General features: G+C 44.2%; 1 protein-coding gene and 1 non-coding gene across 2 annotated transcripts in view; both read right to left on the bottom strand.

Moving 5' to 3' along the window:
• LOC103189351 (cAMP-dependent protein kinase type II-beta regulatory subunit) overlaps positions 1–25,833 on the bottom strand; it is a 47,624-nt gene that overhangs the window by 10,497 nt on the left and 11,294 nt on the right. The window contains exons 3-4 of the mRNA XM_007909706.1: positions 7,968–8,020; positions 4,732–4,815 (exon numbers count right to left, since the gene is read on the bottom strand). Coding sequence (XP_007907897.1) covers positions 4,732–4,815; positions 7,968–8,020 — 137 coding nt within the window. The remainder of the gene's footprint in view (positions 1–4,731; positions 4,816–7,967; positions 8,021–25,833) is intronic.
• trnae-cuc lies at positions 17,511–17,582 on the bottom strand. Its single transcript has one exon. It is a non-coding gene; the product is annotated as a tRNA-Glu (tRNA).

Genomic DNA, 25,833 nt, shown 5'->3' with positions numbered 1-25,833 from the left:
TTTCTTAATGGGGAGAAATTAAGAACTGTGGAGGAGCAAAGAGATTTGGGTGTCCATATGCACAAATCACTGTTCCCAGGTGAAAAACTTAATCAAAAAGGCAAATGGAATGTTGGCTTTATCTCAGGCCTGGAATACAAAGGGGAAAAAATACTGCTCCAGCATATAGAGCATTAGTCAGACCCCATCTGGAGACTGCGTTCAGTATTGGGCACCACACCTCAGGAAAGATATATTGGCCCTGGAGGGGGTGCAGTGCAGGTTCACCAGAATGTTACCAGGCCTAAAAGGGCTAAGTTATGAGGAAAATCTGTGTAAACTTGGATTGTATTCCCTTAAGAAGAGTTGAGAAGGTTGAGGGGTAATTTGATTGAGGGATTTAAGATGATAAAGGGATTTGATAGGGTAGATACAGAGAGGCTATTTTCCCTGGTGGGGAATCCAACACAAAGGGGAATAGTCTTAAAATTAGAACCAGGCCATTTAAGAGTGAAATCAGGAAGCATTTTTTCACTCAAAGGGGGGAAGAAATCTAGAATTCTCTCCCCCAAAAGGCCATGAATGCTGGATCCATCCACGAGTGAGGTTGATAGATTTTTGGTAGGTCAGAGTATTAAGGAATATGGGGAGAAAGCGGGAAATTTAAATTGAAAGAATTAGTTGAGGTACAGAACAGTCATTGATTAAATTAAATGGCGGAACAGGCTCGAAGAGCTGAATGGCCTCCTTCTGTTCCTATGTTCCTCGGTTCCTATTCTGTGTCCCAAACTATATATTATATCTCGAGATATTATTTCTGAACAGAAATCTATCTAATTTGATCTTTCTTGAATGAATCAAAACTTTCTGCTCTCACCTAGGGAGCCTGTTCCACACATTTACTACTTGAGTCACTGAATTAGTGTTTCCGCAGATTTGTTCTGAATTTACCCCCCTTCGATCGCAGGCCGTGTCCTCTGGTTCCACTGTTCAATACAAGATAAAACAGCGTATCATGGTCTACATTATCTAGTCCCTTTAGAATCAGCTAAGACTATATGATTTCCAAGTACTGATATGACTTGAACCCGCAAACTTCTGACTCAGAAGTGAGCCAGGCTGACACACCCTATGGGCATAGTCCAGGATCTTGCGTAGTTTGATTTATACATTGAAGAAGAAAGGTTGTTTTGGACTACAATTTGTTGGAATCTTTCTGAAGCTGCCACCCCCAAGTAAGGGGAGTGTTCTTTTGTATTCTGACTTGTATTCCTATATTTTCAAACACTTACATAGAATTTTCCCCGGCATGGTTCAGATGATTTGATTAAGCTTCGTGGCTGATTATCTACCCAAAGAGAGCTTGGATGTTAACAAAAGTCATTGAAAAATCAATTCTTATCAGAGTTGTTGCTATAGCTTTCCATTATCCATCTTAAGATACAGTGACTAAAATTGCTCTGCAACTTTGAGTAATTACTGATCTCATGTTAAAATATCATATTACAACAACAACAACTTGTATTTCTATAGCGCCCTTCATGCAGGTAGCATCCCAGGGTCTAAAATATTTCCTTTCCCAAGTCATGCCACGATCTCCAGAGACAGTGATGTTTTGTGGTGGGTTCTTTTCTCTGTGATGTCAGTGAGCAGTTGCCAGGATACACACTGGATGGAAATTAGTACTGACCAGTTCAGAGAAAAAAGCAGTTCTTTACACAACTAAATGTAGGATTCAGTTAATCAATATTTGTAAATGGTGTGCTGCCAGCCATCAATCCATTTATAATAGCCTAAGCATAAACTAGCTGTTTAACTTCCCTTTAGCTTTCTATACACATCATAGAAATGCATTACCCCAGTTTAACAAACATAAATTTGTTTAAAATTACAATTCCATTTCACTTCAAAAAAGGTAAATAGTTTGCAAAACTCTAAATGATGGAGCATTAGGAATAAATCCATGTGTGGATTACTCCATTTGTAGATTTCTGTGTGATAACTGAAAGTTGCAGAGCAATTTTATTCCATCTGTGACCAGGGCTCCTTCTACCTCCTTGTCCTCTCTGCTGCTTTCGATACCGTGGACCACTCCATCCTCCTCCACTGCCTCTCCTTTCACCTCAACCTTCAAGGTTCTGTCCTTGAATGGTTCAGGTCTTATCTCTCACACAGTTTCCAATTCGTCTCCACCAACAGTTTCTCTTCCAGCCCCCGCACAGTCTTGTGCAGTGTTCCTCAAGGCTCTGTCCTCGGTCCCCTCCTCTTTAACCTCTACATGCTCCCCATTGGTGACATCATCCGCAGACATGGGGTCAACTTCCACATGTACGCGGATGACACCCAACTCTATCTCTCTGCTTCCACCCTCGATTCCAGGACAACTGACGTATTGACAGACATCAAGTCCTGGATGAGAGCCAACTTTCTACAGCTGAATGTCAGCAAGACCGAAGCCTTCCAGGTTCACTCGTGCCAGCGCCTCTGCACCTCAGGCACTGGCAGCATCAGCATCCTCAGATGCACATTCATCAAGCTATTCTGGAACCTGGGCATCTTGTTCAACCCTCAACTCTCTTTTCTTCCCCCATATCCATACCATGGCCCATTCTGCCTTTCCCCACCTCCGTATTATTGCCCAACTCTGCCACTGCCTCACCCTTCAGGCCACCATAACCCTCATGCACACATTCGTCACCTCAAGGCTCGACCACGGTAACTTTCTCCTTGTCGGCCTCCCCAACTCTTCCCTCTACAACCTGCAGATCATCCAGAACTCTGCAGTTTGTGTCCTCTCCCGCATCACCCCCACCCTCGCCCGGGTCCACTGGCTCCCCATCCCTCAGAGGTTAGAATTCAAAATCCTCATCCTCACTTTCAAGTCCCTCCACAGACTTGCCCCCTCCTACCTCTCTGACCTGCTAACCCCTATCAACCTGTCTGTTCCTTCCGCTCAGCAGGCTCTGGCCTGCTCCATGTTTCCCACCCGACCTGCCCTACCATCGGCAGTCTGGCTTTCAGCCTCTCTGCCTCCACTCTTTGGAACTCCATCCCACAATCCCTTTACCTCGCTCCCTCGCCTCCTTCAAGGCACAACTCAAGATGCTTCTTTTCAACCGTGCCTTCAGCCGCCCTCCTACCCTCTCTGCCCTCCCTCATCCCAACCCTGCCCCCCTCCCCACGCTCGGGTCCTGATCCCCGACTGTTCAGCGCCTTGGGAAGTCCTCCAGATGTGAAAGGTGCTTTACAAATATAATTCTGTTGTTGTAAATATGTCACAATTCAAGGTTCTGCTTCTCTTTGATCAAACACAGGTTTACTTCCCAGTCATATCTTACACAAACTAGTCAAATGCCATTATTCAATGAGATAATACAAAAAGGCAATCACAGTTTTTCATTGTATATTATTAGTCACTTAAGTTAGAGTGAACCATTGAGGAAAGTCTTCCTTTTCAATTTCCAACCAACATTGGGGCCAGAATAGTCCATTCTCTAAAAATGACATTTTTGAACAAATAAATCCTTAAACCTTTCTAATTAGTTTGCGTTTTTAATGGATACTGAAGATCAGACTAAAACTCATTATTTTTTAAAAAAAGTTAATCATATTTAACCTCTTTGGTATTGATCTATAGTTTTCTTACATACTGCATGTTAACATTTGCAGTCTCGAGCTTGACGTTGCATAATGTATTTTTAATCTGACATACCAATGAAACCAATGAAATTATCAACATCTGTACCTTCAGGCTGTTAGGGTGACCTTGTGAGAGTTTAGTGATACTGTTCTGTCAATATGATTACACAGCACATGGCTGATAGAGTGGAAGGTCACTATATGCTATGAGCAATAATAATATCTGTCCACACTTGTTATGCAGAATCTATAAACAGTGTACGCTTGGAAGGAAGGGCGCTACCCTGGGGGGTGCTGTATAAATGCAAGTTGTTGATGTTATTGTTGTTCTTAAGTGTATAAAATACCACCTAGTTCCATGTAGTCCTTGGTTAGGCAGCTCCCTTGGTTAAAGTGCTCTGAGACACTACCCTGCGTGGAGGGCGCTACATAAGTGCAAGTTGTTGCTGTTGTTGTTCTTGCTGCAAATCTTATCTCAGATATTTGATTTTATTTGCTACAAGACCATTACATCATTCAACCAGTTTTAAAATAAAATCCTCAACAACATACCTTCTAACAGAAAATCAATGAATGTAATCAATCCTATTTGCGATATGGAATTAAAGGAGAAAAAGTTCAGGGGAAAGTGCTTTCTGTTCAAATTACTTCTTCCAACTACATTGTTTTTTTAATATAAACTAATCAGAGGGTCCAGCAAGCTGGTTAAGGGACAAGTGCTAGGAATGCGTTAAACCAGATCGTGGCCTATTTCTGATATTTCAGATTTTTTTAAAAAAGCTACACAATTCTACTGTGAATCAGTAATCAAAAAGCTTGACAAATAAAACGTGAAAAGCACTTGAGCTTCATTTAGAATACAATACATTACAATTTACATTAGTGTAATGTGTTTATGTCAAGAAGACTTCACAAAGTATTTCACACTGAGATTGGGACCCAAGATTGGAGAAATGGGAGCCAAGGAGGGTGGGGAGGAAAAGATGACAGAAATCACAGTCACAAGTGTTTCTCAGACTTTGAATGTGAGAGGGAGAGAGCAAACAATGTGGAAATCAAAACATAAAACAATATGGATTTCATTCATTTTCTCTTCTCAAAATCCGAACTTACCTGGTCTAAATTTTTGAAAAGAAGAATGTCTTTACATGCCTCTTGCAGTCGTCTTCGCTGCTCATCAGTTTTGGGGCAAATTATCTGAAAGAAAACAAGAGAAAAGTTTACAAGAAGATCATTTAAAACTTTGAGCCCTGATAGAATATGATGTTGATTCACACTGTCTATCATAGTCCTACACCCCTCCTTACTGTCATCAACTTTATGACTCTGGTAGCAGATGAACATGAAATAAGCAAAAACAACAAGAACAACTTGCACTTATATAGTGCCCTCCATGCAGGGTAGCGTCTCAGAGCGCTTAACAGTGGCGGAGCCTGACTCTGAACTGGGGGGAGGGTGGGAGGTGGCTGAAAGCACGGTCGAAGAGGAATGTTTTCAGGTGGGATTTGAAAGAGGTGAGAGGGGGCAAGGCAGAGGGATTGAGGGAGAGCGTTCCTAAGCGTAGTGGCTTAAAGCGCAACCTCCGATGGTGGGCAGAGGGTGTAAGGGATGACCAGAAGGCATCAGGTAGTGGATTGGGGAGTGAGGAGGTCGGAGAGGTAGGGAGGTGCCAGAGAGTGAATGGATTTGAACACAAGTGTGAGGATCTCGTGTTTAAGAACTAACAAATTTTTGAGAAAGTTAACAAAAGCAGATTAGTATATGGAAAGTGGCCGTCCATAGTTATACAAGGAATTCTAGAAACCTACACACAGAAATCTAAACCCAACACTGTGCTAAGATAGTATCTGAGACAAGCAAGTATGCAAGACAAATGGTGATTCTTGTTCAAATATGCCACAATATCAAAAATGTACAGTGTATTTTCATCTGGTATATTTTGCTTTAAGCAGGGGTGAGCAAAATAACTTCACGAATTTTGGTAAGCTTCGCGGGCCACACACTTAATATAGATGCAAATGCTTAACAATAGCTCAAAATCAAGTCTTACACATAGATGCATAAAATAAAGTCTATATAATTGACATTCATTAAAATTAGGTTAAAATAAAAGCAACTCATTGAGCAGACATTTATTCAATATTTATTCATTTATTCACATATTGAAGCTCATTCAATGAGAAGAATGAAAGTGCTGCTGTGCATTAACCAGACAATTAAAGTCAGGCATCGTCTCCGTTGTTGCAATGCGGAGTACTGCTGCAAGGTGGTAATCAGACATCACAGATCTATGTTTTGATTTATTGAATTTCATCACAGAAAATGTCTCCTCGCATATGTATGTTGATCCAAACAGCACAAGCATTCTCCGGGCATGAGCCTTTATTTTTGGAAAGGTATATTCATTAAGAGAGGTGTAAAAACTGGGAAGCGGCACTGATTTGAATTACTCCACAAGCAATGAATCACATTGCAGGTCAAAAAGCTCAAGTTGGAAGTCAAATGGGGCTTTGTCAACATCAAATGAGAAAGGTGAAGGGACCAAAGGCAGGTCACTTTCGATCAAATTAAAATCCTGGAATCAGCGAGAAAATTCGGCATGTAAGTTAAGTAGTGACAAAGTATACTTTTTAAGGCTTTGATCGCAAACAGTAATCTGCTGCAAAGTTGGAAAGTGGGCGAATAGCCTGTTTCCTATCTGACGTGATAAAATAACTTTGTCATAAATGACTTGACACTGCAATGCAAATCAGGAACAAAGGCCCCTTTCCGTTGCAGTTTTGAATTCAGTTCATTCATGTGGCCCATGATATTAACGGCAAATGTGAAATCAGAGAGCCAATTCGCATCATCCAGCTGTGGGAAATCCAAATCTTTTTGTTTCATGTCCAAAAATCAATCTCTGTTCTCAGTTCCCACACTCTTTTCAAGACCTTTCCTAAACTAAGCCATCTTACATTCGTGTGACACAGAACATCTGTGTGCTCGGATTCCAATTCCTCAAGCAGCATTACCGATCGCCTGTGGTTTAATCCTCTTGCTCAAATGAAGTTGACCACTTTTGTATCTGTGTCCACGACATTGTTTAGTTTTAGAACACTCTTACAAAGGACCTCTTGTTGGATAATGCAGTGTAGAAAAATAATATTCTCTTCTGGATTTGTTTCTTTGACTTGATCTTGAATTCTTTTCAGTAACCCAACATTTTTGCCCGTCAGATTTGGGCTTCCATCTGTGGTCACGTTCACCAATTTTTTCCACTCCACTCCTAATTTTAAGATACACTTATTTATTGCCTCCAAAAAGTCTTCTCCAGTTGTTGTATCTTTCATTGATTGCATTGATGCCAATTCTTCTGTGAGCTCAAAATGTTTGGTGACCTCGAATAAAAATTATCAACTGGGCTGTGTCTTTGACATCACAACTCTCATCGCGTGCCAGTGAAAAACATGCAAAATTGCTTATTTTATTTTGTAACTGCAGATACAGGTTCTCAGAGATATCCTCGACACGTCTCACAATAGTTCGCCTTGACAAGCTAATGTTCTCGAACTGTTTTTTCTTGTCTGGGCATAAAATCGAGGCAGAGTCAACCATACATTCCTTTATAAATTCTCCTTCAGAGAATGGTTTGCTGTTCTTGGAGATTTTGTGTGCAATCACGTTACTCACTCGTGTAATCTCATCCTGGGATGCAAATTGTCTTGTGAAAATGCTTTGCTCTTTTTGCATTTGAACAACCATCTCATCAGCTTTCTTTCCTTTTTCTTCAGCAAAAATGTTCTTATATTTGCAAGCATGTTTGCTCTCAAAATGACGATTCAAGTTGTAGTCTTTGAGGACTGCAACACTTTGTTCGCAAATTAAGCACAGCTTTTCCACTCACACTGGTAAAAAAAAAAATTTAGAAGTCCATTCTTTGTTGAATATTTGGCCTTTAGCGTCCACTTTCCGCTTCTTTGATAAACTTATTTTGAATTAACGTCGTCTTCAGTGAAAAGTATTGCCGCAGTTGCTGTGCGCGTGTTTGAAAATTTACCGATCTGTACATTTCTGACGTCAGCCTGATTCAGCACTTAAGGGAGCGTGCACACAACTAAGCCGGCTGATGTTCCCGGTCAGATTCAAATGCCAAATTTGTGTGACTTCCTGAGACTGAACGAACTATAATTTTTTCTATTGCTAGACACAATGACGGGCCGGAGAGAATCATTTGGCGCCCGGATATGGCCAGTGGGACATATTTTGCCCACCCCCGCTCTAAAGGAACAAGCAGAGTTTGGTGTGGATGATGATGTGGGCAGCAGGGTTTGGGCTTAGTCGCACAAGCTATTTAATGAGTTTCTTACCCGAGGTTCTGTGTCTTCTTCTTCCTCATCAGGATTGTAAGGTTCTGCACAAACTAAAACAAGAAGCAATATTAACATCCCTGCAAGGGTTGAATCTGAGATTAGTTCCTACCCAAATAATATTCTTAAATGCGAATGGGACTGCTTTGTAAATTGATTAACCCTCAATAGTACTAAAGATCTACAGAGATATCAATCTGTGCCCCCACCACACACACACATACAGTAATAAAAGTAATATTAAACATAATCCATTAAAATACAAAATCAGTTAGTCAAATATTTAATTTACTGGCCCCATTTCTTTTTAGCTCAATTTACTCTTAATCTATTCAATTTACTCTTATCCATTCTCTTTGGTTAAGTTGATTTTAACCATTTAAAATCCATTCCATCTCTTCTACCTTCAAACCAGCATAGACCTTTCTTCCTTCTCTCACCAATGTGTGAATGTTTGAAGTCAGAGTCATTTTTATTTTGAATTGTATTGGCTCAAAACTAACCTTGTAGGCCACTTTTTGCAGCCAATCAAAACTAAAAATATCAAATACAGACAGAAGCAACCACAGCAATGACCAGTGTGAGATTGTGAGGGAATTACAATCAGTGTTACCAGGGAATCGTTGACACTTGGTGTAATTTGAAATCACCTGTTCTCTAGGGATCAAAAATCAGGATGTTCTTCTTTCATAAAGGATGTGAGTGAATGATCGGATTTGATACAGCGCGGAAATAAAGCAACATAGCAGATTGTAAAAAATCACTACTTAAAAAGCTCCAGAAAGTGGTTACTTAGTGTTCAAAGTCACCTCTTCTTCTTCAACTTGCACTTACTTATATAAGTCACAGCACATTATGGGCCAATTCCAAACTCTTTACATAAAAGTGCCACTTAAAGGCCAGATCTTTTTAACAAAAACATTATATGCAAAATAAATTTCACAGAACCAAGTACTGGGATCATCTGATATTCTTGGCAGTCAATTGTTCAATTAACAGTTTAGTTGGAGTGCAGGAGTGCAACATTTTCAAAACTAAGGCATTTTAACATAACTCAGGAAAATGATAAGGGCTCATATTGCCTCCTGTAAGTGCATCTCAACTAAGCAACTGTACACCAGTATCAACAGCATCTGTGAGCAATATTGTCCAGATCACTCTTCACAACTGAAGACAAAAGCACCAAGCTCACAGGATAACGATTTTTTTTAAAATGTCAAAACGGTAAACAGCTCAGTGATGGAAAGAAAAGGCAAACATCAGGCTCTCCTTGCACCGGATAAATACTAACAATAATAATAACTCAATGAATCACACACAAACAATTGAAAATAACGCAATTGCTTTATCTTTTCTAAAAAACGCTCAACGTTTTTAAACTTTCTCTAAAGGTTATGGGAATCTCTTTTAGTAAATAAACCTTTCTCATTAACCATTTATTTTCAATTGAAGACAGTCTTCAGTGTATCTGTAAAGATGGTTTTAAAATCAAACTAGAAACAATAGGCAAAAAAGAGCAAAAGAAACTGAGGATGACCCACAGTGAAAGAACGAGGCAAGTGATCATACTTTGTTCCTCATTCATTCAGCCTCCGTCAGGTCACTAATGTGGAGCCAGTGTAACAGTGTAACAGACAGGATTTTATTTGAAGCTCTGCTCAATGAACAATAGAGTTGAGAATAGGATAGTTACATAATAAATAATAATCCTTACACTTATTAGTTGTTCAAATATATTTTGAAAAGACAAGATGAATGTTATCTTACAGATACATTTGGAGAAACTCTGACCTGTATGTAGCAAAAGTTAGCTGGTCAATCCAACTTAATAATGGGAAGAAAACAGAATTCAATTACACATTTTACTGCCAAATATACCAAGTAATCGTTCGGATTTATGCAAATTTTCTTTCTTATTGCAAAAGGGATTAAGGGATATGGGGATAAGGCAGGTCAGGTTATTAGCTGGAGTTAGATTAGAAGATCAGCCATGATTGAATGGCGGGGCAGGCTTGAAGGGCCGAATGGCCTACTCCTGCTCCTACGTGTTATGCTATGTTAAATCTTTAGTCCCACTGTATGTCAAAATTCTATTCTCTGTCATTTAAATGTTAATTATGTTGTATCTCATTTTAAACTTTGAGGTTGTCAAAAATAGAAATTACCCCCCAAAATTCAAGACTGAGATTGATAGATTTCTAAAGGATAGAGGGATTAAGGGATATGGGGATAAGGCTGGCAGATGGAGTTAGGTTAGAAGATCAGACATGATCTTAATGAATGGCAGGGCAGGCTCGAGCGGCCAAATGGCCTACTCCTGCTCCTAATTCCTATGTTCTTGTGTACCTAAATTAAATGTATTACACATTAAATGAATTAGGAGTCTAAAGTTCAGCAATCTATTCATAGCATTTGCTCAATGAATCATATGAAATAATTTCAGCATTTATTTTGGAGGATCTTTTATCATATATAGCATATATTATCTCGCAAAGTCACAATATACAGTCCAGCACTGCTAATGAACACATCAGAGATCAAATGCAAAAGTAAAGTTGGGCTGTGTTGACAATAATGTTTATTATTAGTATTATTAGTAGTAGTAGTTTTCAGACCAGCACACTGAGAGGCAGACAGACAGCCACACAAACACTCTATTTTGTAGTTGGTTTTCTGTAAATCCTTTTAACTAGTTAATACAATTAAACTGTTGCCTAACAAGGGAAAATATTGCTGTTTATTTTGTCCAGCCCTTTCATAATTCTAAACATAAATATAAGATAGCTGGAGAGAACATGGAGCTGTGGTTGAAACAAAAAATCAAGGTATTTATTGTATTTAAGAGTAAACAATGCATAAACAAGAGAGAAGGGAATAGAAGAGGAATCGAGGGACAGAGTATAAACACCTGCGTGGACTAGTTTCCTCCACTGCTACCATCCCTCTAATCAATATTTTAACACATTGTGCCCTAATTTTCTCAACAAATCTTTCTTAGTAAATTTGTTCTTAAGATACACACACACACAAACTGTATTGCCTTTTAATCTGTGCACTTTGTGGATTTCCTCAAATAAATTAAATTAGTTGTACATGCTTTGTCCTTTAGAAACTCTCTCGGATCAATTTGTGCCTTTTGAAGTTACTGACAGTTATATCGACTTAAATGGCTAAGTGACAGGATTGCTAAAACAAAACTTTAAAAAATATAAGCAATGTCACCCATTCGACAGCAGAGGGAGAAGGTGCTGCTCAAACTATTGCTAATTTCAACACAGTCAACAACTGCACAAGTTGAATTACTGTAGATACAGGAGAAACAAACAGAACCTTTAATCTATGATATTTAGTCGTGACCTATTTAATTAATCTGATAAATAAGGCAGTCTGAATGCACCCTCATTCCAAATATTGGCCTATGATAAACATGACATTACTAGGTAAAAGAACCTTAATAACAAAACAAACAAATTGCATTTATTTAGCGTCTTTCACGGCAGGAGGATGTCTCAAAGTGCTGGGCAGACAGGGATTGCACCCAAGCTGGTGGTTGGGATCAGGATGGTGGGGAGGGTCTGGGTAGGAGGGTGACCGAAGGCATGGTCGATCGAAAAGGAGGATCTTGAAACGGGTTTTGAAGGAGGCAAGGGAGGGGTTGTGATGGAGGGACTGTGGGATGGAGTTCCAGAGGGTGGGGGTAGAGTGGCGGAAGGCCTAACAGCTAATGGTGGAGCAGGCGAGGTTGGAGGACCTGAAACAGACCGGAGCTCACTGAGCGGAGAGAGTGGTCAGGAGGTAACAGAGGTAGGGAGAAGCAAGGCCATGCAGGGTTTAGAAGGTGAGGACCAAGACCTTAAACTGTATCGTCTGAGTGATGGGAAACCAGTGGAGCCGGGCAAGGATGGGGGTGAAAGGGTCGTGAAACCCGGTGCGGGAGTTTACACAGGCTGCAGAAATCTACAACTCACCTCAACCTTCACGGCTCTGTCCTTGACTGGTTCAGATTGTACCTCTCACACCGTCTCCACTTCATCTCCACAAACGGTTTCTCCTCTAGTCCCCGTATCGTCTCGGGTGGCGTTCCTCAGCGCTCTGTCCTTGGTCCCCTCCTCTTCAATATCTATTATGCTCCCTTTTGGTGACATCATCCACAGACAAGGGGTCAACTTCCACCTGTACCTCTCTGCCTCCACCTTTGACTCCAGGATCTCTGCTGTCCTGACGGAATGTCTGTCAGACATGAAGTCCTGGATGGGAGCTAACTTTCTTCAGTTGAACGTCAACAAGACCGGAGCTCTCCTGATTGGTTCCCGTCAGCGCCTCCTCACCTCAGGCGCTGACAGCATCACCATCCACGGTTACACACTCCACCTTGCTAAGCCAGTCTGGAACCTTGGGGTCTTGTTTGACCCTCAACTATCCTTTCTAACCAACATCTTCGCCATGACCTGCTCTGCCTTCCCCCACCTCCGCAAAATTGTCCAACTCCGCCACTGCCTCACACCACAGACCGCCGAAACCCTCATACGTGCTTTCATCACATCGAGGCTTGACTATGCAAACTCCCTGCTTGTTGGCTAACCAACTCCTCCCTCCATGGTCTGCAGATCATCCAGAACTCTGCAGCCCATGTCCTCTCCCGCACGAGGCTCCGCGACCCAATCACTCCCATCTTTGCCCGACTCCACTGGCTTTCCATCACACAGAGGATACAATTCAAGATTCTGATCTTCACCTTCAAAGCCCTCCATGGGTCTTGCTCTCCACTACCTCTTCGACCTCCTAACCCCCTATCATTCTGCTCGCTCACTCCGCTCCAGCCTGCTTCATGTCCCCCGCCCCACTATTGGCAGGCGGGCCTTCTGCCACCGTGCCCCCACCCTCTGAAACTCCAACCTGCAGTCCCTCCACCTTGCCCCCTCCCTTGCCACCTTCAACCCATCTCAAGACCCTCCTCTTCAATCATGCTTTCGATCTCCCTGCTTCCCCCCCTGTCCACCCTCTCCAACCCTGACCCCCATCTCTGGTCTGAAACTCTGTCTGTCCAGTGCCTTAGGACATCCTCCCATGTGAAAGGCGCTTTACAAATGTAATTTTGTGGCTGTTGTTGTTGTTCTGGATGATCAGCAGTCTACGAAGGGAGGAGTTGGGGAGGCCGACAAGCAGGGAGTTTTGCATAGTTGAACCTCGGTGTAATGAAAGCATGTATGAGGGATTTGGCGGCCTGTGGTGTGAGATATTGGTGGAGCCGGGCGATGTTGCAGACATGGGGAAAGGCAGAGCGGGTCATGGCATGGATGTGGGGGAAGAAGGACAGTTGCGCGTCGAACAGAATACCGAGGTTCCATATTGGCTCTGTGAGATGTAGTGTGCAACAATGGATGGTGACGCTGTCAGCGCCTGAGGTGAGGAGGCGCTGACGGGAGCCAATCAGGAGCCTCGGTCTTGTTGATGTTCAACTGAAGAAAGTTCGCTCTCATCCAGAACTTGATGTCTGACAGACATTCTGTCACGACAGCAGTGGTCCTGGAGTCGAGGGTGGAGCAGAGAGGTTGAGATGGATGTTATCCACATACATGTGGAAGTTGACCCCATATTTATGGATGACGTCACCAAGAAGGAGCCTGTGAATGTGAGAAGGAGGGGACCAGGGACAGAACCCAGAGGGATGCCACACATAACGGTGTGGGGGCTGGAGGAAACGCTGTTAACGGAGATGAAGTGGAGACAGTAGGAGAGGTAGGATTTGAACCAGGCAAGGGCAGGTCCATGAAGGTTGAGCTGAGAGGAGAGAATGGTCGACAGTGTCAAAGGCAGCAGAGAGGTTGAGGAGGAGAAGGAGGCACAGAGAGCCCTCTTCGCTGATGAACAGAATATAATTATTGACTTTGACGAGGGCTGTTTCCATGTCGTGGATGACTAATGGCTCATCAACTTAATTAATCCAGACCTTCAATATTATTCCCTATACCTCCTCATATAACCTGGAATTGAGGTCTAGTTTGTGGTAGAATAAAACTCACAAGTCGTATCTTCGACCGTGCCTTCGGTCACCCTCCTACTCCTCCCCACCCTCCTGACCCCAATCACCAGCTCTGGTGTGGATCCCTGAGTCTCCAGCGCATGGGATGTCCTCCTGCTCTACAAATGTCATTTGTTCTTGTTGTTGTATCAGTCATGTCCATAATGTTTAATATGACTTTCACAAAGCTGCAGGTCATAGAAAATCCAATTTAATCAATAATCTACATTGCCCATGCGTAATTCACTGCAGCCGGTAAGTGCACACGTGATGACGGGTTAACACTACATTTCCCAAAATTCAATGCATCTTCACATATCACCACATTTACACTTCTGGCAAGCGTTGAATTGCAGGAAATGAAGTGACGAGGATCAAGACCAAGTTTCCATTAAGTGCAGGAGTAATGGAGGGTAGGGGAGGCGTCACATTAGGAGATGATTAATACAACTAGTGTAAAGAAATCTCAGTGGCTTTGATAGGAAACTGAATGAGACTTCGGTGAATGTACAACTTAAGTGTTTGTACGATTTATGAAGATAAGATCTTTAAGATAAGAGTTTTACTGTATTTCAAATGGGGTTCCTGAATGAAAACTGATGGTCACGCAAATGGGAACTGGATCCAGTAACTGGGAGTACATTGAGCTGACCCATTCTAATGGCATTTGAGAGAACTGGAATTTACCAAAACAAAATGTTTATCTACCTACTGTTCAATTCGAGAAAACATGCACAATTCATTGAAAAATGGTGCCAAGTGAGCTCAGTTAATGCAAAAATTCTACATATTGCTTACACTAGTCCTTCTCCAGTCATAGGAAACTGTATCCAGTTACCAGCAACCACTTTCCATCTATTTTGAGACACAAACAGGAAATCAGACTTTGACCTTTCCCAATCTTTTGACACCACTTTGTATTTCTCCAGGAGTCAGCTTTTATTCAATAATAATAATTCTTGCATTTGATATAGCGGCTTATCACATTTTCGAGACGTCTCAAAGCACTTCACAGAATATACTATAAAGTGAATTGACTGTATTTCTGAGGCTGGAACACGGAAGCCAATTGCACACATCAGCATCCCTCAAACAGCTGTGGATTGATTGAACAAATTATTATTGTTTGTTTTCTTGAAGGATTATTATCAGGCGTGTGGAGGAAGGAAACTTGCCTAAGGTTTCACCCTGCTGGGAATCGAACCCAGGTCTCTTGCTTGCGAGGCGAGCGCTCTAACCACTGAGCTACAGGACTCCACTATCACAATGCTCCTACATCACCTCCTGATGAATAACAACAACAACTTGCACTTATATAGCGCCCTCCACTACTGGTGACTAAACTGAACTAAAACATCTTTATTCTATTACATTTGTGTAATGAAGCCACATAACTGCTACAGATTTAATTGTATTCTGATTCTGGATATTTATTTTATATCAAGTTTGAGAAATATGTGTTGTCAGTCACTCAGACAGCAGATATGCTTTTAGTTAAATGTAGCATTTACATATGAACTCATCAAATAAAGTTAGAATTAACTTTTTTATTTACTTTGTGGATCACAAATTAATTTTACAAAAGGACTGAATTAAAATTGCCTTTTTTTGAACTCGAGTTGAACTGCATCAAGAGGTAAAGTGAAAAATAGTTCAGCATTCTTAATTTGCTCCTGTGTTATCTCAACAAGGTGTTTTTTCTTCCTTAAACCTACAGTAGACAATCAGTGTCAAGGAACACAGCCAACTTCTTTGTGTAACCAGGGACACGCAAATGGCCTGGGAAAACATTCAATACTTTATATATGTACAGCATTGAAAATCACTTCATCACAGTTTGCAGCAATTTGTAACTTTTATGGGATCATTGGTTCAAAGACTCAATCCTTCTGAAGCATTCAAACTTCAGGTCCCATTTATCATTGGTCACTCATTCCCTCCCTTCTCCCCCTGGTTGTGGTCCAGAAATGTTGACTCACTTTCCTTTCTCTATAGATGCTGCCTGACCTACTGAGTGTTCCCAGTCACTTCTGTTTTTGTTTCAGATTTCCAGCATCTGCAGTATTTTGTGTTTTGCCTACTTCCTTATGGTTGTTAGGAATTTATAACTGCATTCTTTAATGAAAAATCCTGCTAGAAATTCCACATTTTACAACAACAACAAAATTACATGTGTAAAGCGTCTTTAATGTCGGGAGGACATTCCAAGGTGCTGGACAGACAGAGTTACGGACCTGAGCTGGGGGACGGGGTGGGGGAGGGTGGAAGGCAGGGGGAAGCAGGGAGACTGAAAGCACGGTCGAAGAGGAGGGTCTTGAGATGGGTCTTGAAGGAGACAAGGGCGGGGTTGAGGTGGAGGGACTGTGGGATGGAGTTCCAGAGGGTGGGGGCAGAGTGGCAGAAGGCCAGACCGCCAATGGTGGGGCGAGCAAGGCGGACGTGAAGCTGACTGGAGCCTGCTGAGCAGAGGGTACGAGCAGCATGGTAGGGGGTTAGGAGGTCGCAAAGGTAAGGGGGAGCAAGGCCATGGAGGGCTTTGAAGGTGAGGACCAGGAACTTGAACTGTATCCTCTGTGTAATGTGAAGCCAGTGGAGTCGGGCGAGGATGGGGGTGATAGGGTCACGGAGTCTGATGTGGGAGAGGACACGGGCTGCAGAGTTCTGGATGATCTGCAGCCTATGGAGGGAGGAGTTGGGGAGGTCGACAAGCAGGGAGTTTGCATAGTCGAGCCTCAATATAATGAAAGCATTTATGAGGGTTTTGGGGGCCTGCGGTGTGAGACAATGGCGGAGCTGGGCGATGTTGTGGAGGTTGGGGAAAGCAGTGCGGATCATGGCACGGATATGGGGTAGAAAGGATAGCTGAGAGTCAAACAAGACGCCAAGCTTCCGGACTGGATTAGTAAGGAGGAGGGTGCAACCATTGATGGTGATGCTGTCATCGCCTGAGGTGAGCAGGCGCTGACGGGAGCCAATCAGAAGGGCCTTGGTGTTGTTGACTTTCAACTGAAGAAAATTATCTCTCATCCAGGACTTGATGTCTGACAGACATTCTGTCAGGACAGCAGTGGGTCTTGGTGTCAAGGGTGGAGGCAGAGTCGTACAGTTGGGTGTCATACATGTGGAAAAATTGGTCTGCGGATGATGTCACCAAGAGGGAGCATTTAGATGTTGAAGAGGAGGGGAACAAGGACAGAGCCCTGAGGAACGCCAAACGAGACGGTGCGGGGGCTAGCGGAGAAGCCGTTTGTGAAGATGAAGTGGAGGCAGTGTGAGAGGTAATAATAATAATAATAGTCCTTGCATTTGATATAGCACTTTTGACATCTTCTAGACGTCTCAAAGCGCTTCACAGAATATACTGTAAAGTGAATTGACTGTATATTTGTGGGCAAAACGCGGCAGCCAATTGTGCACAGCAGTGTCCCACAAACAGTCGTGGATTGAAGTGACCAATTTATTATTTTTTTTCTTGAGGGATTATTATTAGGCGTGTGCAGTGAGGAAATTTGCCCAAGGTTTCGCCCTGCTGGGAATCAAACCCAGGTCTCTCGCTTGAGAGGCGAGTGCTCTAACCACTGAGCTACAGGACTCCACAAATATTCTAAAGAATTCTAAAATAGGCACAAAAAAGAGATCTTTTCTCTATCCCAAAAGTCGATGGACCCACCTCTGATAATTCAGCACTCACTAGACATTTCACTGGACTCTCAAGACCCAATATTGGGCCACTGGCATATCAAAGACTACCACATTTCATTTGGTTGTCTGTCAGGTGAAGCTCACAACCTTCTAACCCAGAAGTGAGAGAGGAGCAATTCCAACTGAGCTATGCTGACATCCTAAAATCCGAGAAAATCAGCACTATTTAAAGATTCCATTAGAGTGTAATCTTAACCAAAGCAGTTGTTTTCTTTAAAATAGGCAAGACACATTAAATGACTAAGAGCCTGAACAACAAAATCAATAACAAAAATCATTGTTACATCTTAGGGATATCGATCAGATCCACTGGCATATCAAAGACTACCACATTTCATTTGGTTGTCTATCTGGTGAAGGAACAATATTACTGTGGCTTGTATATGTATTAAATTTAATTAGCTTAAATTTACGATCTGAACCAGTCAAGGACAGCACCATGAAAATTGAGGTAAGAGGAGAGGCAATGGATGAGAATAGAGTGGTCAGCTATGTCGAAGGCAGCAGAGATGTCAAGAAGGATGAGGAGCCAGATGTAGCCTTAGTCGCAGATGGACAGAATGTCATTTGTCACTTTGACCAGGGCTGTTTCTGTGCTGTGGGCAGCACGGAAACCTGATTGGAGGACTTCAAGAAGGGAGTGACAGGAGAGGAAGGAGCGAAGCTGAGAAGCAACAACTCATTCCGGGACCTTGGAGAGGAAAGGGAGGTTGAAGATGGGGCGGTAGTTTGAAAGCAGGAATGGATCCATGGAGGGATTTTTAAGGATAGGAGTAATGACGGCCATTTTTAATAGGGTGGGAACGGTATTTTAGATTCTGCTGTGCAATTACAAGTTGGCGTTTACTTTGTTAGCAGAAGAGAAGTGTGGACTTACACTGGCACATTGAAACAACAGTTTTGGAACATGCTATAGAATACGTTTCACGGTGACAAATCTAAGCAGGCTACAAATAATAGAAGGTCTTTTGTCCACTGCTAAGGCTGGTAATTCACCATATTTGGTGTTTGACACTAAACAAGTTACATTTCAAGATCATGCTCTAACTTAAAAGTAAAACACAAAGTTAACTCTTCTCTCTTATCGCTAATGAGCATTAGATTATTATTATTAGATTTGAAAGGTAGCAGCATAAAATGCGATTTTGTGATATACAAAATCCATGTGATGTAACTAAGCTGGGACTGACCCACTTTGACAGGACATTAGGTATATACAATATAATTCTACATTTAAGCTTCAATGAAGATTATTTAATTAGTTTACCATCTGGAGTCCCTACTGTGCATCAGAGCAGATAGATATTCATTTAAAGGGACTTGCCACACATTTACAGAGCTAGGCCTATTGGCTGTACAATTTGCCCAGCATTCATACAATGGTACAAGTACATTTCAGAATATGTAAAAAGATTAAATACTGTTAACATCCAGGAAAATTCCCTCAGCAAATGACAGCAAATTTTGTGAAGAATTGGGCTTTAGCTCCAGCTGAATTTGGTTCAGTGAGTCTGAGGGAAGGTGAAGGAGGTTAGAGCGCAGATGAGAAGATGGGCACCAAGGAGTATGGCTTCCGTCTTGTCCAAATTCAGCTGAAAAATGTTGGTGCTCATCAGGTCTGATAAGGAAGAACATCAGGGGCCTGGGGTCACAGCTAGAGGAGAAGAAGTAGATTTACATACATGTGGAAGTTGACCCCATGTCTGCGTAAGACATCACCGAGAGGGAACATGTATATGCGGCAAAGACTAAGGGTGGAGCTGTGGTAATCCGCAGGTGAGAGGGCGGGGATGGGAGGAAAATACATTTGCAGAGACAAAGTGATGGTGGTTGGTTAAGTACCTGGTTAAGTAGTGGGACACATTAAGCTCTTTCATCCACCTTAGTGGGGCGAAAGTCCCCTCCACTCGAACCAGGACAGTGCAATTCCACTGAGGTGGATGAGGGGGTAGGCGGTTGAGGAAGATGGTGTGATCGACTGTGTTGAAGGCAATGGAGAGATCCAGGAGGCAGAGGGAGCCCTTGTTACACCATTTATGATGCCTTGGTGCTGTGGGCTGGGTGGAAACCGGACTGGAGGGGTCAAGTAGGCTCCATGACACAGAACAGATCGATTTCAAGATTCTTACAAACATCCACAAATCACTTGATGCAACAGTAACTCTCTACCTCCAACCTGCTCACCTCTACCTCCAACCTGCTCACCCTTCCCCACCAACCTCTCTCCCCCATCGCTAGTCGTGTTTTCAATTACTATGTCCCAAGCCCCTGCCTAATCAGTCCAACTTGCCCCCTCTATACCAGTCTTCCTATCACACCTGAAGACTTTGACCACACTCCTCTGTTTACCCAGCATTAAGTAGGAACCCAGTTGTTAGCTGATTGGCCGATCACTTTCCTGGGGATAATAATCCGTTCGAAAAAATATATATATATGGTCACTCAATCCACAACTGTTTGTGGGACACTGCTGTGTGCAATGCTGCATTTTGCCAGAACTGGTGAGATGTGGGTACGAGTTTGGTCCGGGTCAGTATGCGGGCGACAGAGTTCTGAATGAGCTGATCTTTTGAATACAGGAGCTGAGGAGACGTTGGAGTAATCCAGGCGGGAGGTGACAAATGCATGCACAAGGGTTTCGGCTGCATTTGGGGTAAGGTACAGTCGGAGGTGGGCAATGTGGCAGAGGTGGAAGAAGGCATTCCTGGTCAGGCACCGGATGTGGAGGATCAAGGACAGCTGGGGGATCGAATCAGATAAGGCTGACATGTTAAGGCGCAATATCAAATGCGAGGATTATTATTAATATAAATACAATTTTTTCAGAAGCAGACAGAAAAAATAATAGTTTTACAATTGAGCAGCAGATACAACAAACTCACTGAAGTAAAGTTCATATCGAGAAGTAAAGGTTTGGTGCTGATTGTGATTTAGAAATTATTGCTTTTGTGAGCATATTGCTCTTTCCTAACAATGTGTCATTATCTTCCTGATTCCCCACCATGTGTATCCTCAGGGTGCCAGTCAAGCTAGTTGAGTACTAAAGCCACTAATGCCAAAAAGCCCATTTATTCTTTGCTTCACATTGATCACCAACAACAACAAGAACAACAAAATTACATTTGTACAGCGTCGGGAGGACGTTCCAGGGCGCTGGACAATCAGTGTTTTGTACCTGAGCTGGGAGTTGGGATTGGGGAGGGTGCGGAGCACGGGGGAAAGGAGGGTGATTGAAGGTATGGTTGAAGAGGAGGGTCTTGAAATGGGTCTTGAAGGAGGCAAGGGAGGGGCTGAGGCAGAGAGACTGTGGGACGGAGTTCCAAAGGGTGGGGGCAGAGTGGCTGAAGGCCTCCCCACCAATGGTGGGGCGGGCGAGTCAGGGGATGTGAAGCAGGCAGGAGCCCACTGAGCGAAGGGAGTGGGCAGGTAGGTGGTAGGGGTTAGGAGATCACAGAGGTAGGGAGAGCAAGACCACGGAGGACTTTGAAGGTGAGGACCAGGATCTAGAACTGTATCCTCTGTGTGATGGGAAGCCAGTGGAGTCGCACAAGGATGGGAGTCATGGAGCCTGATGCAGGAGAGGACACGGGCTGCAGAGTTCCGGATGGTCTGCAGCCTATGGAGGGAGGAGTTGGGGATGCCGACAAGCAGGGAGTTTGCATAATCAACCTTGATGTAATGAAGGCATGTATGAGGGTTTCAGGGGCCTGCGGTGTGAGACAGTGGTGGAGCCGGGCGATGTTGTGGAAGTGGGGAAGGCAGAGAGGTAGAGTTGGGTGTAGTTTTTAAAGAGGTGGGAATGGTGCCAGTGGACAGGGAGAGGGTTATGATATCTGTGAGTAAAGTGGCAAGGAGGTGGAGCTGGGAGGTAAGGAGAGGGGTAGGGATGGGGTCAATGGAGCAAGTGGTCGGTTTCATGCGGGTTATGCTGGTGATGAGAGAGGAGTGGAAGACAGGTTCGAAGATGTGGAGGGAGGGATGGGTAGGGGCCGGGCTGGGGAGATGTAGTAGGAGGGGCAGAGGCAACTGAGCAGATCCTCTCAACTTCGGTTTCTCGGAAGGCCAGCATCACCTTGCAGTTGTCATTGAAGGTGAGGATGGGTGAGGCGTGAGAGGGTGGGCGGATGAGCCGGTTGGTGATGGAGAAGAGGAGCCTGGGGATGTCCTTGGCCTCCAAGATAATCTTGGAGTAGAAGGACGATTTAGCAAACAATTCATCACTTCAGTTCCTACTGTCACAGTAAATAATAGATACTCAGTTGTTCAGCAAAAGGTCATGGGTTAAAGATATGATACTAGATTAGGATACCTTCATCGCTTTCATTTATGACAATTAAAAAGCTTGAAAAAAATTCTACACAATGTCAATGTTTGTGTAAGCCAACAGAACAATAGTTACTAAACTATCAATATCTGAACCTGTCTCATCTGGGACCGAATCCATGTAAAGTGGATCTCTCAAAGGCACAACTAATAGGTGCAGAACTATGCTATCCAATGTTACAATAATACTAATCCTTGGATTTGATATAGCGCCTTATCACGTCATCGAGATGTCTCAAAGCGCCTCACACGATATACTGTAAAGTGGTTTGACTGTGTATTTTGTGGGCGAAACACAACAGCCATTTGTGCATAGCAGCGTCCCACAAACAGTCATGGAATGATCAATTTTAATTGGGAGATTGTTGGCCGGGACACCAGGAAGAACTTCCTTCTCTTTTCAAATACGGTTATAAGAACAGGCAGATATCTCATCTGAAGGACGGCACCTCTGACAATGCAACACTCTTTGTTTAAACAATGTGATTCGAAGTCCTGACATGGGACTTGGACCCACAACCTTCTGAATCACAGGCCAACTGCTACAAATGAGTGAGGCTGACACATGAACATTGAATGCAAAAACAGTAGCTTACATTTATACATCATCTTTTATGTCAGGAGGGCTTCTCAAGCAGTGATTGGGAACCCAAGCAGGCATGGGGGAAGGAGTAGAAAGGTGACTTAAAGCTTGGCTGAAAGGGTAGCTTAAAGGTGGGAAGAAATGGGGTGAGGCAGAGGTACTCTGAGATGGAGTAATAGAAAGCAAGTGCAGAATAGCTGAAAGCTTGTTAACCGATGGTAGGATGAATGAAACAGGAGGACAAGAAGCAGGTAGGAGTTGGCTGTGCAGAGGGAGCAGGGAGGACAGTGCTATAACATCACTCAATATATCAAAGCAGAGTGAATAATCAAAGAAGAAGGATTTCCAGTCATTTGATCTACAGCGATGTGATTACAGGATGAACAACAATGGCTGTAAGACAATATGACTTTAGAACTTCATTAACATTTGAGACAATAACATGTCAAACTTCTCGTTCTACAGATTTGTAACACTCCACGACAGTTAGGATTGAATATTGAATTTCAGTTAAAGCATTGTTAAACAGCTGCTATAAACTCATCTGAAAGTATCAAATATCCGGAGTTTGGCTTTGTGGTTAAATCCAGCACAAAAGTATCCTATTAATATTCACCCTTTTAATGACATCAGCAATTTTAATACCACATTATCTGTGATGGAGAGGATCAATAATGAAATCCACACTAGCAGATGATGGATGTATGGAAAAAAATCTCTCTACCTTATAGTTATTTGATGTCATCTGGTGTGTAAATATAACTGCATTTCCTGTGCTTTAGGAAAGTAATACAACAAGATACAACAACAACAACAAGATTCCATTTATAGAGCGCCTTTCACGTCAGGAGGACGTCCCAAGGCGCTGCACAGTTGGGTCATGACCCGAGCAGGGGGGAAATGGTCAGGGTGAGGGGAGGGAAGGGAGGGAGAGAGAGAGGAGGGGGAAATGGTCAGGGTGAGGGGAGGGAAGGGAGGGAGCGAGGAGGAGGGAGAGAGTCGAGAGGGGAGCTGAAGGCACGGTCAAAGAGAAAGGTTTTGAGACCGGCCTTGAAGGAGGAAAGGGAGGAAGCAAGGCGAAGGCACTGGGGGATGGAGTTCCAGAGCCTCGGGGCTGAGAGGCTGAAGGCCCGACCACCGATAGTAGGGCGGTTGGGGCGGGGGACGTGGAGCAGACCGGAGCCAGAGGAACGGAGGGTACGGGCAGGTAGGTAGGGGGATAGTAGGTTGGAGAGGTAGGAGGGAGCAAGGCCGTGAATGGCCTTGTAGGTGAGGATGAGGATCTTGAAATCAATCCTCTGGGGGATGGGGAGCCAGTGGAGGCGAGCGAGGGTGGGAGTGATGTGGTCCCGAAGCCTGGTGCGGGACAGTACACGAGCTGCAGAGTTCTGAATGACCTGCAGCTTGTGGAGGGAGGTGGCGGGAAGGCCGGCGAGGAGAGAGTTCCCATAGTCCAGCCTTGAGGTGACAAAGGCGTGAACCAGGGTTTCAGCAGCGTGAGGGGTGAGGTAGTGCCGTAATCTGGCGATATTCCGGAGGTGATGGAAGGCGGTGCCAGTTGTGGTGCGGATGTGAGGGAGAAAGGACAGCTCAGGGTCGAACAAAACGCCGAGGTTCCTGACTGGCTTTGAGAGGTGGAGAGTGCAGCCTTGGATGCTGATGGTGTCAGCGCCTGAGGTGCGGAGGCGCTGACGTGAGCCAATCAGGAGGGCCTCGGTTTTTTGCACGTTGAGCTGAAGAAAGTTGTCTCTCGTCCAGGACTCGATGTCGGACAGGCAGGCTGTCAGGACATCGGTGGTCGTGGAGTTGAGAGTAGAGGAGGAAAGGTAGAGTTGGGTGTCATCCGCATACATGTGGAAGTTAACCCCATGTTTGCGGATGATGTCACCAAGGGGGAGCATATAGAGGGTGAAGAGGAGGGGACCGAGGACAGAGCCCTGAGGGACACCACATGAGACAGTACGGGGGGTGGAGGAGAAGCCATTCGTTGAGACGAAGTGAAGACGGTGAGAAAGGTACGACCTAAACCATTCAAGGACAGTGCCTTGAAGGTTGAGGTGGGAGGACAAGCGGTGGAGTAGGATAGTGTGGTCGACCGTATCGAATGCTGCCGATAGGTCGAGGAGGACGAGGAGACAGAGGGAGCCCTGGTCACAGATGGTCAGGATATCATTGGTGACCTTGACCAGGGCAGTTTCTGTGCTATGAGCAGCACGGAAACCTGACTGAAGGGGTTCAAAAAGAGAATGGGTGGAGAGGAAAGAGCGCAGTTGGGAGGCGACAACTCTTTCCAAGACCTTGGAGAGAAAGGGGAGGTTGGAGATGGGCCGGTAGCTTGATAGCTGCGACGCATCAAGGGAGGGTTTTTTCAGGGTGGGCGTGATGATGGCAGTTTTTAATGGAATGGGGACAGAGCCAGAGGAGAGGGACAGGTTTATGATGTCAGTGATGTGTGGGGCAAGAAAATGGAGCTGGGAGATAAGGAGTGGAGTGGGGATGGGGTCAAGGGAGCAGGTGGTTGGTTTTAGGGATAGGATGAGTTCAGTGACAGAGGGTGGGGAAACGGGTACGAAGGTGTGTAGGGGAGGATGGGTAGGAGTCGGAGTGTGGGAGGGAAGGGGTGGGTGGTGGGTGGAAGTTGGAGGGGAAGTGACCGCGGAGCGGATTCCCTTGATCTTGGATTCAAGGAAATCCAGCATCTCCTCGCAGTGAAGGTTGGAGGAGATGACCTGCGCGGGGTGGCGGGGGGGACGGAGGAGTCGGGATGTGGTGGAAAACAGTAGCCTGGGGTTGTTCTTCGCCTCCAGGATTATCCTGGAGTAGAAGGACGACTTGGCCGAGGCTAGAGTGGAGCGGTAAATTTTGAGGAGGTCCAGCCAGATTTGTCGGTGGACCGTTAAGCCGGATTTGACAAAGGTGCGCTCAGCAGCCCGCACCTGGCATTTCAGTGAGCGGAGGTGGGTGGTGTACCAGGGGGAGGAGCGGGAGTAGGAGACAGTGCGGGAAGTGATGGGGGCAAGAGTATCGAGTGTGGAGGAGAGGATATTGTGGAGGAGGGAGAGAGGAGAAGAGGGGTCGGTGAGGGTTGAAGGCCAGAGGGAGAGGAGTTCAGAGGACTCCAAGGCATCGGTTAGGGATTGTGGGGGTAACTTCTTCCAAGGGCGGTAGAAGATGGTGGTGGGTCTGGTGGAGGTGGGGAGGGGGGTGGAGGTGGTGAAGGAGATGAAGTAGTGGTC

This window comes from Callorhinchus milii, unplaced genomic scaffold, assembly GCF_018977255.1.
Source record: "Callorhinchus milii isolate IMCB2004 unplaced genomic scaffold, IMCB_Cmil_1.0 Scaffold5, whole genome shotgun sequence".
Classification (NCBI taxonomy): Eukaryota; Metazoa; Chordata; class Chondrichthyes; order Chimaeriformes; family Callorhinchidae; genus Callorhinchus; species Callorhinchus milii.
This window is presented reverse-complemented; position numbering and strand designations above follow the sequence as displayed.